Here is a 16,103-nt window from a genome sequence, read left to right as displayed (position 1 = left end):
CAACTATGAAAATCCATCAACATGTTCAAAATGTGGCTCACATGAGCACAATTCCACGAGCGAAACTCCCTGCTCAAAACTCCCTTTTTGTGTAGAGTGTAAAGTGCCGGGTCATACCTGCTACAGTATTAGTTGTCCCAAAAACAGGCAACTACAGAAATCATGAGCAAGTGCTATTGTGCATGAGCAAGTTGTTTCAACTGCCACAGGATAGGCCATCTAGCTTCCAACTATGAAAATCCATCAACATGTTCAAAATGTGGCTCACATGAGCACAATTCCACGAGCAAAACTGCCTGCTCAAAACTCCCTTTTTGTGTAGAGTGTAAAGTGCCGGGTCATACCTGCTACAGTATTAGTTGTCCCAAAAACAGGCAACTACAGAAATCATGAGCAAGTGCTATTGTGCATGAGCAAGTTGTTTCAACTGCCACAGGATAGGCCATCTAGCTTCCAACTGTGAAACTCCATCAACATGTTCAAAATATGGCTCACATGAGCACAATTCCACGCGCGAAGCTCCCTGCTCAAAACTCCCTTTTTGTGTAGAGTGTAAAGTGCCGGGCCATACCTGCTACAGTATTAGTTGTCCCAAAAACAGGCAACTACAGAAATCATGAGCAAGTGCTATAGCTTCATTTCATGGAACATAAATGGCTCGTTCATTGAGAAGCTCCCAATCCTTAGTGATTTAAGTGTCGAACAAGATGTAGTGTGCATTCAAGAGCACTTTATTACCGTGCAAAGTGAAAACCTGCTAGAACTGAATCATACCACAAAGGCCTACAAAGTTCCAGCCAAGCAGAGCTGCAGCCGAGGAAGACCTTCAGGAGGCCTAGCTATGTTTGTTTGGTCATGTGTTCTGTCCAGTCTATTCAAAAAGTCTGACAATTTTCTCGCAGTACGAATTGAAAGTTGTGTATTTAATAACGTGTATTTGGCAACAGATTATAAAGATGAGTGTTCAGAACGTCTTTTTGCCCTTTCTTGTGAGAAACTAAATTCATGTATATCTAAAATTAAGCGCCAGGGTTTTTCTTGTGTAGTAATTGGAGATTTCAACTGCAACCTTTCTGAGATTTCTTCTATACAATCAACTTGTACCTCTTTGATTAAGAATCTTTTTGGTGATTACCTTGCTGTGGTAGAAAAAGATAGGAATTTTACATATATTCATAGCTCCTCCAGTGTGTCAAATCTAGACAATGTTGCCATTTCTCATGATTTAACTGTTCGAAATATTAGGGTAGTAATGGATTATCAAATTTCTGACCACCTTCCTGTCTTGTCTTCTGTACATATTGTCTCTTCGAATTGTCACCAAACCCGCCAGGAAACTCAGCAGCCTAAATTTTGTCTTGATTGGCTTAAGGCTGATAAGCAACTATTTGCTCTGGCGACAGAAGAAATTCTTAATAAAATCCGTATTCCCTTTAATCTCCTCCAAAAACCGAAAGATCTCTCGAAAGAAGAAGTCCGAATTTGTCTCAATATTTATTGTACTGAAATTTGTCATGCTCTCCTTCATGCTGAGAGGTTAGCAGTACCTAAAGTAAAAGTTTGTAAAGGGATGGTGCAAAAATGGCCCAAAAATCATTTGCTGGTAGCTGCTTGTCATCAAGCAAAATTCTGGTTTTCAGTATGGAAAGACTGTGGGCACCCAAGATCTGGTATAATTAATAGCATCAGACTGACTACAAAGCGTAGATTCTTGAAGGAGCTCTCCCTCCACTGCAAATCTCTTGTTGATAGCTATTCTGCCCATGGAAAACAGGATCGAAATTTTCTTTTCAAGTCTGTATCTTTGGCAAAGCCTACCCCTCTGTTGTCGCCGTCTGAAATCCCTGTCGAGGATTGGTATTGTTATTATGCAAGTGAATTTGCTGCTCCTAACCCTTAGCTTGAAGACATGTACAAGAGAGAATTGGATGAGTCCCTTGATAAGCTTCTGCACAGTGATTTTGTTGTCAGTTTAGAGTCAGTTATTCAAGCAATTCGTCAGTTGAAAAATAAGTGTTCTTGTGGAATTGACCATGTTAGCGCTATCCATATTAAACACGGTGGTTTAGTTCTCGCTATGCATCTTTTGCTTTTTATGCAGATGATCTTCATGCAAGGTGTTGTTCCCTCCTCCTTCTGCGTAGGGGATATTACCCCCATTCCAAAGAAAGGGAAAAATGACATCAAATGCTCATCTTTCCACCCCATTACAGTCACCACATCTTTATGTAAACTATTCAAGCTTCTATTCATTGATGAACTGGAAACTAAATGCTACACCCTGCCATGTCAATTCAGATTTAAGCGCCGCACTGGTTGTGCTGATGCCTTGACGGCTGTAGTAAGTGTGCTACTCAATGTGGATTTTCTGGAGAGAGCATAGTCTTAGCTAGTCATGACATCAGCCGTGCATTCAATTCACTCATACATAATGCAATCTTATTAATAGCTTCACAACAAGGTCTGAATCCCTGCATAGTTTGATCCCTACGTGATATGTACTTGAGGCTGTCCATTTGCCTAAAGCTTCCTCCTGACAAAAATTTGTCTCCCCGCCTCATGAAAAATTGATCCCCATTTTGAAAGGTGCCCGTCAGGGAGCTGTCTCCTCCCCTCATTTGTTCAATAATTATGTTCTTCAAGCACAAGATAAATGCCAAACCTCATGCATTCTTTCCTCTATAGACACCTCCTTAGTATGCTATGTCAACAACGTCTTGAACTTAAGTAGAACATTGCAAAAAGCTTCTGACATTTTTGAAATGCTTAAAACCAAATATCTAAAACTTGGCCTCAGTTTTAACACTGAGAAAACCGAGATATTCTCTTCAATTGGCAAAAAACACCACATATTCTCTGCTTTTTGGTGAAAATCTCGTGAATACTGCTGACCACACAAATTACCTTGGAGTCCCTATTGGCTTGTCTCTAAGGCATAAACGTCTTCTACTAATCAAACACCTCAATCGACAATTCTCCAGCTTGTATGCTTCCATAGTCTCTGCTAAATTCCGTTTTAGCTGCCCCCTCCTTGCCAGCCTATACAACGCTACTGTTTTACCTCATATTCTGTACCTGGCACCATTTTGGAAACTATCCTTGAAGGCTGAACTGTCTAAAATCTGTGCACTTTTCTTCTGTTTTGCCAAATACCTCCTACGTTTTCCTCCCTGGTACAGAAACTCAATCCTCATTAAAAAGTATCACATAACTGACCCTAATGTTGCAGTTGAAAATTTAATCAAAACACACAATATTAAAATAGTAGATCACAATTGGTATAATCTCCTTTTACAATAGATCTGTTTTTTTTTATTCATTTTAGTGCTATTTTGTTTGCCCTTTTATTAGTTGAGTCTCTTCTGATATGTTCTTATACATTTTCTTATATTTATATGTTTGTGCTCTGTCTTTTTCATTTTATATGATTGATGGGTTTTCAAATAAATAAATAAATTATGTTTGAGGTCAGGAATGGTGTGATGGTTAGGATTTTTAGCAGAAACATATCTCTAGAAAGATTTGAGGTTGGCCATGATATCTTTGGCAATCTTCTCCTCCAAGCCTTTTCATACCTCTTCCAATTTTCCTGTGTTTTCTCCTTGTTGAGCCTTTCCAGGCTCAGCACTTGTACCTTTCCAGCACTTGGCAACACTGAATTCAAGAAGACAGACCTCAGCCCATTGACCCAGGAGTTGAAGATTATTTTCAAGGCATGATCTTCAAAGGACAAAGGTGGTCCAAGAAGCTTCAGGTTGTCTGCATAAAGAGTGGATTAACTGCTGACAATGGAAGAAACATAATTGATAAAGATATTAAATATTGTAGGACCCAAAACACTTCCCTGAGGAACTCCATTCAGAACACATGCAGAGAAGAAAGGATACAATTACCAGAGTCAGCAAATAACTGAACACATTGAGATCACAAATCAAGAAAATCAAGGATCTAGAGCATGGGTTTCTCTTCAAGCTTGACTTCATGTAATATAATTGCAAATCCTATGTAATACACTTTGTCAAAAGCTTTAGAAGAGTCAAACAGAATCATGTCAGCAGGTGCCCTAATGCCAAGCAACTTGGTGATGTTATCTTATGATTAAAGGAGACTGGTGTCAATAGATCTTCTTGAACAAAAGCTATGTGTGAAACATTATTTACTTCAAGTTGGTTAACAACTGCAGAATTGATCTTTCTTTCAAGAACCCTAACAACTGCTGATGTCATGCAAATGGGCCAATTTTCAGTAAGGTCCTCTCTACCTTTTTTAAATATAGAAAATATATATGCAGTTTTCTAACCCTGAGGTAGTCTGGAAAAATTAAGTGATAACTTGAAAAGCAGGGAAAGAGGTTGACTCAAGACTATACAATATTCATGTTGGATGTGTAGGTGAACACCATCAGGACCAGCAGATTTATCCAGTTTGAAGGATACAAGTTCCTTTGGAACAAATGCATCAGCAATCAGGATTGGTTTTATCTTATATGATACATCATATAAAGGAAGTGTAAGATAAAATATACTGGAATTGGAGGAAAAACCAGATGTGTATTAGAAACTTTGGTAAAATCCTAGTTAATTGACTTCTTGCTATCTCAGAAAGGGTTTAGGTTAGGAAAATGAAACTTTCAGGGATATGTCTACAGGCTAGAGTATGTCCCAGGAAGGTATTTTAAAGTACCCACCTCTACTACTTCTCCCTCTAGAGGGCCCTGAAATTTGCCTACATGACAGATCTATACCTATTGAAATTTTGACAAAACAACATTTTACCTTAATTTTCAGTTACTAGTCGCTTTTTCTCTGCCTTTAGTTCTGAAAATGCAATTCTCAAAAAACACTATAATAGTGTACACATAATTTTAATTTTAGTGACTAGTTGGCTGATTAAGGTTGAAATATTAGCCACTTAGCCTATATAGGTTAGGCCTATATGGAATCTTGAAATTAGCCAACCAGTTGTATATTGTATCTCACCTTAATATTCATTTTAACCTTAACCAGCCAACTAGTCATTAATATTAACATTGTGTGCACACTATAAAAGTGTACACATAATTTTAACATTATTTTATAGTAATTTTATATTGGTCTACATAATAATTTTATTGGTCTGTATAATAATTTAATATTGTATAATAATTTTAATATTGGTCTATTAAAAAAGTGCATTTTCATGTTCAGTGTTGAAGAAACAAAAACTTCACTAACCTCTAATCATTCTCCTGTTTTTTAAATTTTTTGCAATTCTGTAATATTATCCAGTGTTGCCGGTATCAACGAAAATGTTCATTCCAATAGCGCAAATACGAGACTTTCGGACTCAAAAACTCATTTGCTGAAACAGTGCTAGTGATTTTGCCAGTGTTAGTGAATTATTTGCATTTACTTAAACACTAGACCCCGACGCCACACTGATTTATCAAAGGTACGCTGCTAATGAAGGATGTGCTGGTGTAGACTAAAATTTTGGTGGTGTGCCGCTAAACTGTCTGTAATAAGCCTTGTATTTTTGCAGTGATTTTTATTTCGCTGTGTTAAGTAAGCTAACGCACTAACTGACTATAAGAAAATTTATCGACATTGACTTCTAACAAGAAATTAGGAATAGAAACTCATAGACAGATTAGTCAGAGATATGCTGAAAATGAGTAAGGGGAGTACAAAAAAAAGTGCAAAAGGAGTACAACGCGACTTTTGGTGCTGCAAAGTTAAATAATTTCTTTTAAAAAGCTCACATTAATATAAATTTTGCCCTCTACATATCTATTTTTGTTTTGTAAGTTTATTTTAATTATCCATTAGTTTGTCATAACGGACTATAAATAAAAAGTAACTCAGCAAAATAGTGACCGAAACTCTAAAAAAAGAAATTGTATAACGATATATACAACTAAAAATTTAGTGTTTTGTTTATCCTTACACAAAACATAAAACATTCATTGATTTTAATGTTACCCATTAAAAGCTACAGTCGTGGGAAAATTTCTGTGGTTTTCAAAAAATGGGCTTAGAAAAAACCCAAAATGTTTTGCTTTCTCAATGAAAACTATTTTAGAAGTTTTAAGCTTCCATCGACAAAAACCTAGAATTTATAATATTAGGTTTTTATCAAGAAGAATGATCATGGTGCATGTGTATTTGTTTTTTGTTTTGTTTTTTAATATAAAAAAGTACGGATTTTAAAAGTTCTAGGTTTCGTTATTAGCAATCAAAAAAGAAAAGAGGGTAACTAGCGCTTTTTCCACCAAAATCATCTGATTAAAACTTTGAGATAGTCTTTTTTGTTCAGCGTAGTCGACAGATCCAATTACTGTGCCTCTGAGGATGACAACGCCCTTAAGGAAAGGGCTATAAGTTATGAAATTCGTGTTGTGTAAATATATTGTTTGTTATTGGGCATGTACGTAACTGTTTTGAGGAGGGGTGGTATTTATTGCGCAAAGGAGGAGGATTTCCACGGCGATAATATTCCGAAAAGAGTGCAGTTTTCGAAGATGAGCTTTACAAGGGAAATTTTACAGGAGGGGGCGATAATCAGAATTCTGATAAGAATTTTTTTTATTTGAATCAATTTTATATGTCGAGACATGGTGGGGGATATGTCCAGGAAATATTTTCTGTACGGTTATAATTGTTTATTTTTTCCACGGAAAAGCGATTTTCCACGGGAAGGGGAAAATTCTCCATAGCCAAAATTCTCTATAGGGAATTTTCCGCAGCAAATTCTTTTCATCGGAGAATGGGCAAGGATTTCCGAAAAAATCCCACTGAGGGGGTTTTATACATGATTTTAAAAACATAGAGAAATTAGAAACAGAAAAAAATTCTATTTCAGAACAAAATAGGAAATGGAATATTTTCCAGGTGGAATTGTCCGAGACCATTTCCTGGGGAAATAATTTTCAACGAGAACAGAATTGTCCTGAGAAATTTCTCAGGGGTGACTTTACACGACAGGAACTATTCAAGGAAAAAATTTTGCGGAGGGGGATTTCCTCCCACCCCGTGATTTTTCCAGAATTAAACGATCAGAAATTAAATTTGAATGGAATTTTTATTCAACTGAGAGTAAAACTTAAAACAAACCGAAACATATATGAGAGATGTGCTGACTCCTTCTTAATAACATGCTTTTTACGCTAAAATTGGACTTTTTGCCACGATTCTTGAAAAATCGACTTCTAAAACATAAGGGCCGCTTAATTGGAATTAATTTGAAAAGTCTTTTCCTCGAAATAAGTTTTTCAAAGAAAAATAAAGATCTCCATTAAACCAAAAACGAGCAGAAATAAAGTCAGATAATTTTCCAAGCATAAAACTACCTAAAATAACTTTCAATACATAAATAGAACCAAAAACGAAGAAAACTACAATAAATAACCAAGCCAAACTCAAAATGGGTAAAAATCTCCGTCATATGTTGCAATTTCTATTTATTTGGGTTCCATTTATTTATTGATGATGATTTGTGGTAGTTTAAATAGTTTTGAAAGTTATAAATTAATACCCCCAGTCGTTCTCGAAACATATCTGAGGTGCCTTATAAGCAACCATACACACGTTGCCTTTTCATTTAGTGTTAAAGCTAGGCCCGGGCCTAGTGTGCCTATTGCTAAATCGTGGCCTGTTCTTAGCTTGCGTAGTAGCAATAGTTGTAGTGCTACTACTAAAGAAATCTGACCTTTCGAAATGAGCCTAACAAGAGCAGAATAGATATTTAGCGTTAGGATTATTTTTATTCTGCTCTTCATTCTATTCATTCTTCACTCATTTTATTTTGAGCATCTATTATGCTCTTGTTAAGTTCAGATTCTTCTATTTTTTTTGTGAGCACTGAAGACAAGTTGATGAAGGTCCTTGTCGAAATATATGCTTGTTCTTCGTCTATATATTTTGCCATTGGCTGACAAAATCTTCGTTTTCTTACCTATTTGATTTTATTCGTAATGTATTATATCCTTTCTTTTCTTAGTTTCATGCGTCATGTATAGCCAGTGTGGTCTAGTTATATATATATATATATATATATATATATATATATATATATATATATATATATATATATATATATATATATATATATATATATATATATATATATATATATATATATATATATATATATATATATATATATATATATATATATTTATATATACATCCTACATGGCGAACTTTTAAACATTGAATATCATTTTCACTTGTCTTCTATCCGAAGCTATTGCTCCAGTAAAACAAGAGGATGATTTTAAGCATCCTCTACTTTTCGCGTTTTTATGTAACCTTTAGCACAAGTGTTTGTGTCTCGCAATACTTCTTTCAAGAGATCCATAATTTTACGTAAGATTCCATAATTTAAAGGATGGGCTAGGGGTTCTTTAAAAGATTCATAAGGGCCTAAAAAGAAAATTTGGGCGTATGATATGGTTCAAAACCAAACAGCTCGTAATAACGTCACGTAGCAAGGAGTGGCACGGCTCTATAGAAATCGAAACTCTAAAAACGGAATTTTGATACCAATAATTACATCAAAAGAAACGTAATTTAATACTGATTTTAAATATACAAGTTTGATCAAGTTTAATCTTACCCATTATAAGTTACGAGCCTGAGAAACGTTACGAAAAAGTACCATCTATGCTATTCCTTATTCCGCTTATTAGCCCCTTTTCTTGCCTGAATATTCAATGTCAAGCCAAACCAGACTTCCTAGAGTTGTTGCAACACTGCCTTGCAGAACCGTGTTCTTAGAAAAAACTAAATTCAATTGAATGAACTTTGAGCAAGACTTTAATTATATAGACCTATCGTTTTAAAAGCGTAAGTGAAATATTGTATAACCGTTTGTAGTGTAATTTAGGATCGTGTGTTTGGAGGACCAACTTCCTGACCTATATTTTGGTCCTTTTTTACCATGGACTTAAAGATGCAAGTTTTGCAAGGGGATTAGCCTGTGTTTTCAAAGCCTAGAATTAATGGAATTTGCAAATTTTTATATCAGGGGTTAAGGTCTGAGTTAAGAAAATGAAATTTTCCACGATGACTTCAGATCCTTATCTAAGTTATGCTCCAAGAAGGTTTTATCAAGCTACTGTTTCTACTCTTTCCCTTATCCTATGTCTAAAAAACAGCATATGCTAAAATACAGAGGTTTGACAATCTAAGGGAGTGTCTCTTCTTCATTAGATAATTATTATCATTGAAAGAGTAACATTCTTGGCCTACCATTTAATTCCACATTCCAAAAACAATATAGCCCAGACTTGGTCTATATAACCCTGGCAATGCATACAACTCCCTAACCCCACCCCATTGGTTCTAATTAGCCTAGGTCTATCTGTATGACTCTAAATATTGTATTTTCTTAATGTTTTTTGTTGCTTGATGTTCTATAGCTTATTTCTTTCCTACTATGCTATACATTTGTATTTTTAACTTTTCAACACCATCATCTCATTATAAAGGTATATAGATAAGCTAGAAGATTAGACAACAATTATCAGAATCATGAAAACATAATTAGGCTTAGCTAAAATATATTCTATATTATGAATTAGCCTAAATTTTCAGATTATACAATTGGGTTAGTCTTAGAAAGTAGTTGGGTTTGGTGAATAAAACTACTAGGAATGAATCCTAGGTACATAATTTACCCCAGGAAGGTATTGCTAAGGTACTATCTCTACCCTTTTCTAATATATAGGTCCCAGACAATTAATATGAGCTTTCTATGTCCTTTTCATTGGCAACATTTTGAGAAAATGTAGTTCCTGTTATTACATATGGATTTTAAACCACATCAAACATTTCCCCTCCAAAAGTTAACAAATTAATTTATAGATATTTAAATCCTTATAAATTAGGATAGAGCAAAGTTATAAGGCTACAAATACTTATCATGTGCTTCATTTGAGCAGAGAATCTGTCTTGAACAAGTTTTACTTTTAAAACAGAGATTAGCCCATAAAAGGTCAGTGTCCTTTGGGGAGATAAGGAGTGCTGGTAGGTACTTCAATATATTGTAGAGAAAGGTGACTTGAGACCAAAAATAAGAAAAACGTTTTGAACCTACTTAATTGCCTAACTGTGCCTTCTAAGAGTCCCATAATAGCTTAAATTAAAGATTAGGCCCTTGGCTATTATATAAGGTCATTTAATTGAACTTTTGACAATACAGCAATGATAGAAAAAAAAATATTGAAAATTTGTCCTGATCTCCAATTTTGTATCTTGATTTAAGCAGCATGTAAACCCTATACTATTGCTTCTACATGCCAAAACATGTTTTTATTTATTTATTTATTTAGGAACAAAAACTATCATGTCTTTCATTTTATAGAATTTACTTCAAGTGGATTACAAGCTTTTCAGCTTGTAACCACTTGAAGTAAATTCCTATGGCTTTTCATGTTGTTCATATTTCCCTTGAAACCACTATAAATTGTGTACTTTTAATATGACTGGCTGTGAGTGGCCCTGTACATTGGAAATGGCTAGAAGTAAAGGACTGTTGGTGGTATCTCAAATCAGAAATAATAATGAAAAAATCCTTGACTTAAGTTTAATAAATACCCAAGTTACTTATGCTTTTTCTGAGGTGCAGGAACAGAACAAGTACATGGTCAAGAAGTATCTTTTACTGTGTCTATAAATAGTTTACATATAACACTAACTTAAATTTAAAAACTTACTAGTGCTACCTACAAGGATTAATAATATTTTCCCATCTCTGTAGAAACACAAATTACCTTAAATTGTATTGTTCAACAAAATAAGGAAAATAAAATCCTATAGAGTTGCTGGATAGTGATAATGGGGAGCCATTGACCCAATTGCATTCCACCCTGTCATCCATGGTTTAATGGACCAAGTCTTGTGAACAGAAATCTTGAAAGCATCAATAGAGGGAGCAATTAAAGCAGTATCAGGAAGATTGTTCCAATGGGTAATCACTCTATTGGAGAAGTAGTGGCTGTAGACTCTGGTATCTGCCCTCTTCCAGGACATCTTCTTACTTACTCTTGTTCTGGAGGATTCATTAAACTGAAATAGGTTTTAAAGGAGGAGTCAGCATTCAAAAGCTAATAGTCTATGTCATTATGACATCTCCTCTTTGATGCCTCTAAAGAAGTATTGGGAGCTTCAGCTTATTCAATCAAGATGGATGGTCAAGATTCTTGCTTCCTTGAACAACTTTTGTTGCCTGTCTTTGGACATTCTATTTTTTGCTGATCACTTTTGTTCAGGGGTGCTGCAACACACATCCTGATTTCTAGGAATGGTGACACATTTTGTGATTTTTATAAAGAAACAGTACAGCAGGATGGCACTTAGTAGCTGAGTCTAAGTCTTAGGTTGATATTTCCTTTCAAAGGATGAATTTTTTTTATATAGTCTTACTTAATTTCCTCATATACACCATCAGTTATCCTGTGCTTGGCTATATCTGTAAATTCTAGCTCTGTTACAATTGTGCAACATCATGCTCTGGGTACCTGAAGCTATCCTGCCAAGCAAGTTTTGTTTGTCTCATTATGCAGTAGGTTGCATTAAACTTGTGTTGAGTGTTTTGGAGTATCAGAGATTTGTTTAAGCTTATTATTATTATTTGTATTAATAAGTTAAAATAAATTAATAATAAATAAATAATTTAATTAAAATAAATAAATAATAATAAAATAAACAAATAAATTAAAATAAGTATATAATTTAAATTAAAATAAATTAATTAATAAACATAAATTTTAACCTATCTGAATGAAACCTTCAACAATTGGCCCATGACTCAGATAGTCAGATAGGCTTATAATATAATAACCAAGAATTGTTTGTTTTTGTGCCCAATGCTTTATTAATTCAGTAAAAAATTATTTTATTAAATAATTTCTTAGTTGAATAATTTGGAGGTAATAGCCAAAGACTGAGTCAGGGATTTGAAACCTCTAAAAAAGGTTTCAAACCATACCAAAAGTAGGAAATAATGCTGGAAGAAGAACAAAATAGAAAGAAAATAATAGAGATATATACTAGAAAAATAATAGAGATATAAATAATAGAAAAGACTATAATAGGAAGAAAAATATAAGCAAATGCTTAAGACCCGAGCCTCACCTAGGTGAAGTAAATTTTACATTGTTCTATTGCTCATTTAGTCTGGTTTTTGCTTTCTTCAGAAGCAGTTTCTCAAGGTTTTTTTTTTGCTACCAGAGTTGGATATAAAAATATCAGAGCTAGCTAATTATAAATCTGAGACTAATATTGCAATACATATGCCACAATCAAAACACATTAAGTATGCATTTAAAAATTTTGGTCTAGCTACTACTACTTGAAAGTCTTTATGACTGGAAGGTCTTAAGTGAGGTTCTTAGACCTGTTTCTCTCCAGCTTGACTATGTTAAATGTGGAAAGGCACAGAGGCGTAGCTACAGAATTTTTACTGAAAGGGCAAAAAAGGTCCATACCCAGATAGTCCAGGGGTATGGGCTATATAATTTTTTTCTCCAAATTACTGAGGAGCAGCCTTATCCAAATTAGTAGAGATTTTTCTTAACAGAAATTACAGAACTTCAAAATTGCAAGACATCAATTACCTGGGCCAAAGGCCCTTGCCTCTGGAAAAACAAAAAAAAAATATGTTAAGGGGCTTTTTGGAGTTGTTGTACCAGAATTATTAAAGGTATTAATTGTGTATGTATGGGACTCTATATTAGGGTAAGAAAGTGGTGGAGCTGAACTAGTCAATAAATACAAAGCATTGTTTTAAATGTCAAAAGCAGATATTTTGGTGCAGGTAAAAGGTCTTGAGTTGCAAAATAAGTTGTCTTGAACAAATGCTGTTAAAAGTCAGCATAATAAGGCTATTTTTGTGACTTGGAAAGAAGTCAGAAAATGGGGAAACTTATAGAGGTGTTGGTATTGAAAATAGGGATTTTCCACTGGCCTATTAGGGATTTGAAAAGAACTTGAAGTGGAAACACTGGGATACAGGTATGTAAGCTGTGCATCAGCATGTATGAGTCAATGGATTAAATTCATGATTATTCTTCTTTGAAACCTTGACAAGGAACAGCATTTAATTATAGTAGGGTAAGAAAATGGTAGAAATAATTTTATTGCCATGCTAATATTGTCTTGATTACTGTTAAATGAGATAGGTGCCACTCTAGTAGATTGGATTTTTCAGTACTTTTTTAAAGAATCAATAAAGAAGTATACTCCTTACAAAATAAACAGACAGTTACTAGGACTAGAACAGAACAAACTAGTACTTATCTCTTCAACAGTTCAGTATAAGCGAATAAGTGGGATAAAATTCTAGGAAAGATAGAGATAAAAAGTATGTTACCTTCACACCATAATGGGCACATACTAGCTGTGTCCAAAGAAAATTCTGTGTTGCTCTATCACCAAGTCCCAAATCTGCTTCTTTTATATCAAATGATTGGATAAACTTGAGACCAGAAGCTGCTTTGTCATCTCCCTTGGCACAAACTAGAAGATATTTTCTCAGATAGAGGTTTTCGTTTTCAGCTTATTGATACCAAGCAAAGGACCCAGCTAGAACGAAAGGTCACAATTTTAAAAATTATCTTAGACAATATGATTAATTTCCACATGTGTCAGGGACATTTTTACCAACAGAAATTACTTTTCTACATTGCTCTACTGTTCTACTATTCTACATTCTTGTTACTATTACTACTTTAGTTGTTATTACTACTATTGTTCTACTCTATTATACTATTCGATTATACTTTCCTAGGATTTACTTCCTTTTTTCTGAATTTATTATACTTTCCTATAATTTCAGTGTAGACATTATTCTTTAATTTCATTGCTGTACCTCTGTGCTGTATTTTTGTAAATCAATTACCTATTCCTTATCTCTGAAAAAACTGAGAAAGTCTTATAAACAAAATTTGTTTGAATGTAATGAAGGAAGAATTTTGTTTTTGTTGTGTGTAGTTCATATCTTTATGGCACTTGGTATTTATGGCACCAAGTGACATATAGCAATTGCAAATTCTGTTGGTCTGTCTGTCTGTTGGTCCTGGTTTTGCTAGTTTAGGCACTTCCAGATAAGCTTGGGCAATGAAATTTGGCAGATGTATCAGGGACCAGACCCGATTAAGTTAGAAATAGTCGTTTCCCTGATTCGACCATCTGGGGGGGGGGGAATGGGGGATGATTCATCCAGAAAAATTAGAAAAAATGAGGTATTTTTAACTTACGAATGGGTGATCGAATCTTACTGAAATTTGATTTTTAGAAGGATATCGTGTCTCAGAGCTCTCATTTTAAATCCCGACCGGATCTGGTGACATTGGGTGAGAGTTGGTGGGGAAAACCTAAAATCTTGGAAAACGCATAGACTGGAGGGATCCAGATGAACCTTGGTGGGAAAAATAATCACAAATCCTAGATACGTGATTGATATAACCGGGACAGATCTACTCTCTTTGGGGGAGTTGGAGGGAGGGTTAATTCTGGAAAATTAGAAAAAATGAGGTATTTTTAACTTATGAAGGAGTGATTGGAACTTAATGAAATTTTATATTTAGCAGGACCTCGAAACTCATATCTCTTGTTTTAAATGCTGACCCGATCCAGTGTCATTGGGTTGGGGGGATCTGGAAATCGTTTGAAAATGCATAGAGTGGAGAGATCATGATGAAACTGTGTGGGAAGAATAAGCAAGTCCAAGATCCATGACTGACGTAACGGGACCGGATCTGCTCTCTTTGGGGGAGTTTGGGGGGGGGGGTAATTCAGAAAAAAAGAAAAAATGAGGTATTTGTAACATGAACTGGTGATCAGATCTTAATGGAATTTGATATTTTGAAGGATCTTTTGCTTCAGAGCTCTTATTTTAAATCCCGACCGGATCCGGTGACATTGGGGACAGTTGTAAGGGGAAACTGGAAGTCTTGGAAAACGTGAAAATTGAGGAATCTTTTTCTTACAAATGGGTAATCGGATCTTAATGAAACTTGATATATAGAAAGACCTTATGTCTCAGATGCTCCATTTTCAATTCGAATCGGATCCAGGGACATACGGGGTTGGAGGGGGGAAACAGAAATCTTGGAAACCAGATATCTTGGAAAACACTTAGAGTCGAGAGATCGGGTGAAACTTGATGGGAAGAATAACCACAAGTTCTAGATATGTGATTGACGTAATTGTAATGGATCCGCTCTCTTTGGGGGATTTAGGGGGGTATTTCCAGTGCTTTGGCGAGTTCAGTGCTTCTGGACATGCTAGGACGAAGAAAATTGGTAGGTGTGTCAGGGACCTGCACAAATTGACTTGATAACAGTCGTTTCGCTGATTCGACCATCTGGGGGGCTGGAGGGAGAGGAAAAATTGAAAAAAACTAGGTATTTTTAACTTACGAATGGATGATAGGATCTTAATGAAATTTGATACTTTGAACTTGGTTTTAATTGTACATTAGGGTCCACTTGGCCCTAATAATAATATAATCCTAATAATAGTCCGTTGATGTCTCCATGATCCAAGGGCTTATAGGTTTAAGTTTCAAGCCAATAAAAAAAAATTGGGTGCTTTTTGGGTGTACTTGGGTTCAAATCAAAATTATTTTGTGTATTAGGGACTTACTGTGTCCCAGGGACTTTACTGTTCTAAGTTATAAGCCATTCTAAATAAAACAGGTCTTTGGTTTTTTTTCTCCAAATTAGGGTGGTTTTTCCAGTTGTTCATTATGTATTAAGGTCCTCATTGTCCAGAAACCTATCTGTAAACAATCATTGATTTGCATAATTTTCCGCCCTTGCATCGAGGACTGCTGGGGTAACTTCATCCCGGAGGCATATTTTTGGACGTTTCGAGAATTCTGAACAGAATTGCCATCATAAAAGTTTGACCATCACAGGTGACAAAGAAGTGGGGGGGATAAGTTTGTAGCAAAAGGGAAATGAGAAAGGGGGTAGACAGGTAGCAAAATGGAAAATGAAAGGGGACATGATTGTCCTCCAATCGAGTGTGCCCCTCCTAAGCTATTACAAAACCCCTTCCAAACAAAGTTGTCAAAAAGATAATGAAATAACACATGGAAGTTACATAGCTCTTTAC

At 35.1% G+C, this 16,103-nt stretch overlaps 2 protein-coding genes across 2 annotated transcripts in view; one reads left to right on the top strand and one right to left on the bottom strand.

The window, feature by feature from the left end:
* Nucleotides 1-5,302, bottom strand: part of LOC136038909 (protein lin-37 homolog) — a 54,387-nt gene extending 49,085 nt beyond the window's left edge. The window contains exon 1 of the mRNA XM_065722390.1: nucleotides 5,214-5,302. Coding sequence (XP_065578462.1) covers nucleotides 5,214-5,223 — 10 coding nt within the window. The 5' untranslated portion in view covers nucleotides 5,224-5,302. The remainder of the gene's footprint in view (nucleotides 1-5,213) is intronic.
* A 3,416-nt stretch (nucleotides 5,303-8,718) lies between these two features.
* The window catches only part of LOC136038907 (phospholipid-transporting ATPase VA-like), a 146,845-nt gene continuing 139,460 nt past the window's right edge, over nucleotides 8,719-16,103 (top strand). The window contains exon 1 of the mRNA XM_065722387.1: nucleotides 8,719-8,825. The gene's annotated coding sequence lies outside the window, so the exon portion shown is untranslated. The remainder of the gene's footprint in view (nucleotides 8,826-16,103) is intronic.

Source organism: Artemia franciscana, chromosome 18, assembly GCF_032884065.1.
Source record: "Artemia franciscana chromosome 18, ASM3288406v1, whole genome shotgun sequence".
In the NCBI taxonomy this organism is placed as follows: domain Eukaryota; kingdom Metazoa; phylum Arthropoda; class Branchiopoda; order Anostraca; family Artemiidae; genus Artemia; species Artemia franciscana.
Note: the sequence above shows the minus strand (reverse complement) of the source record. Positions and strands in the feature narration are given on the sequence as shown.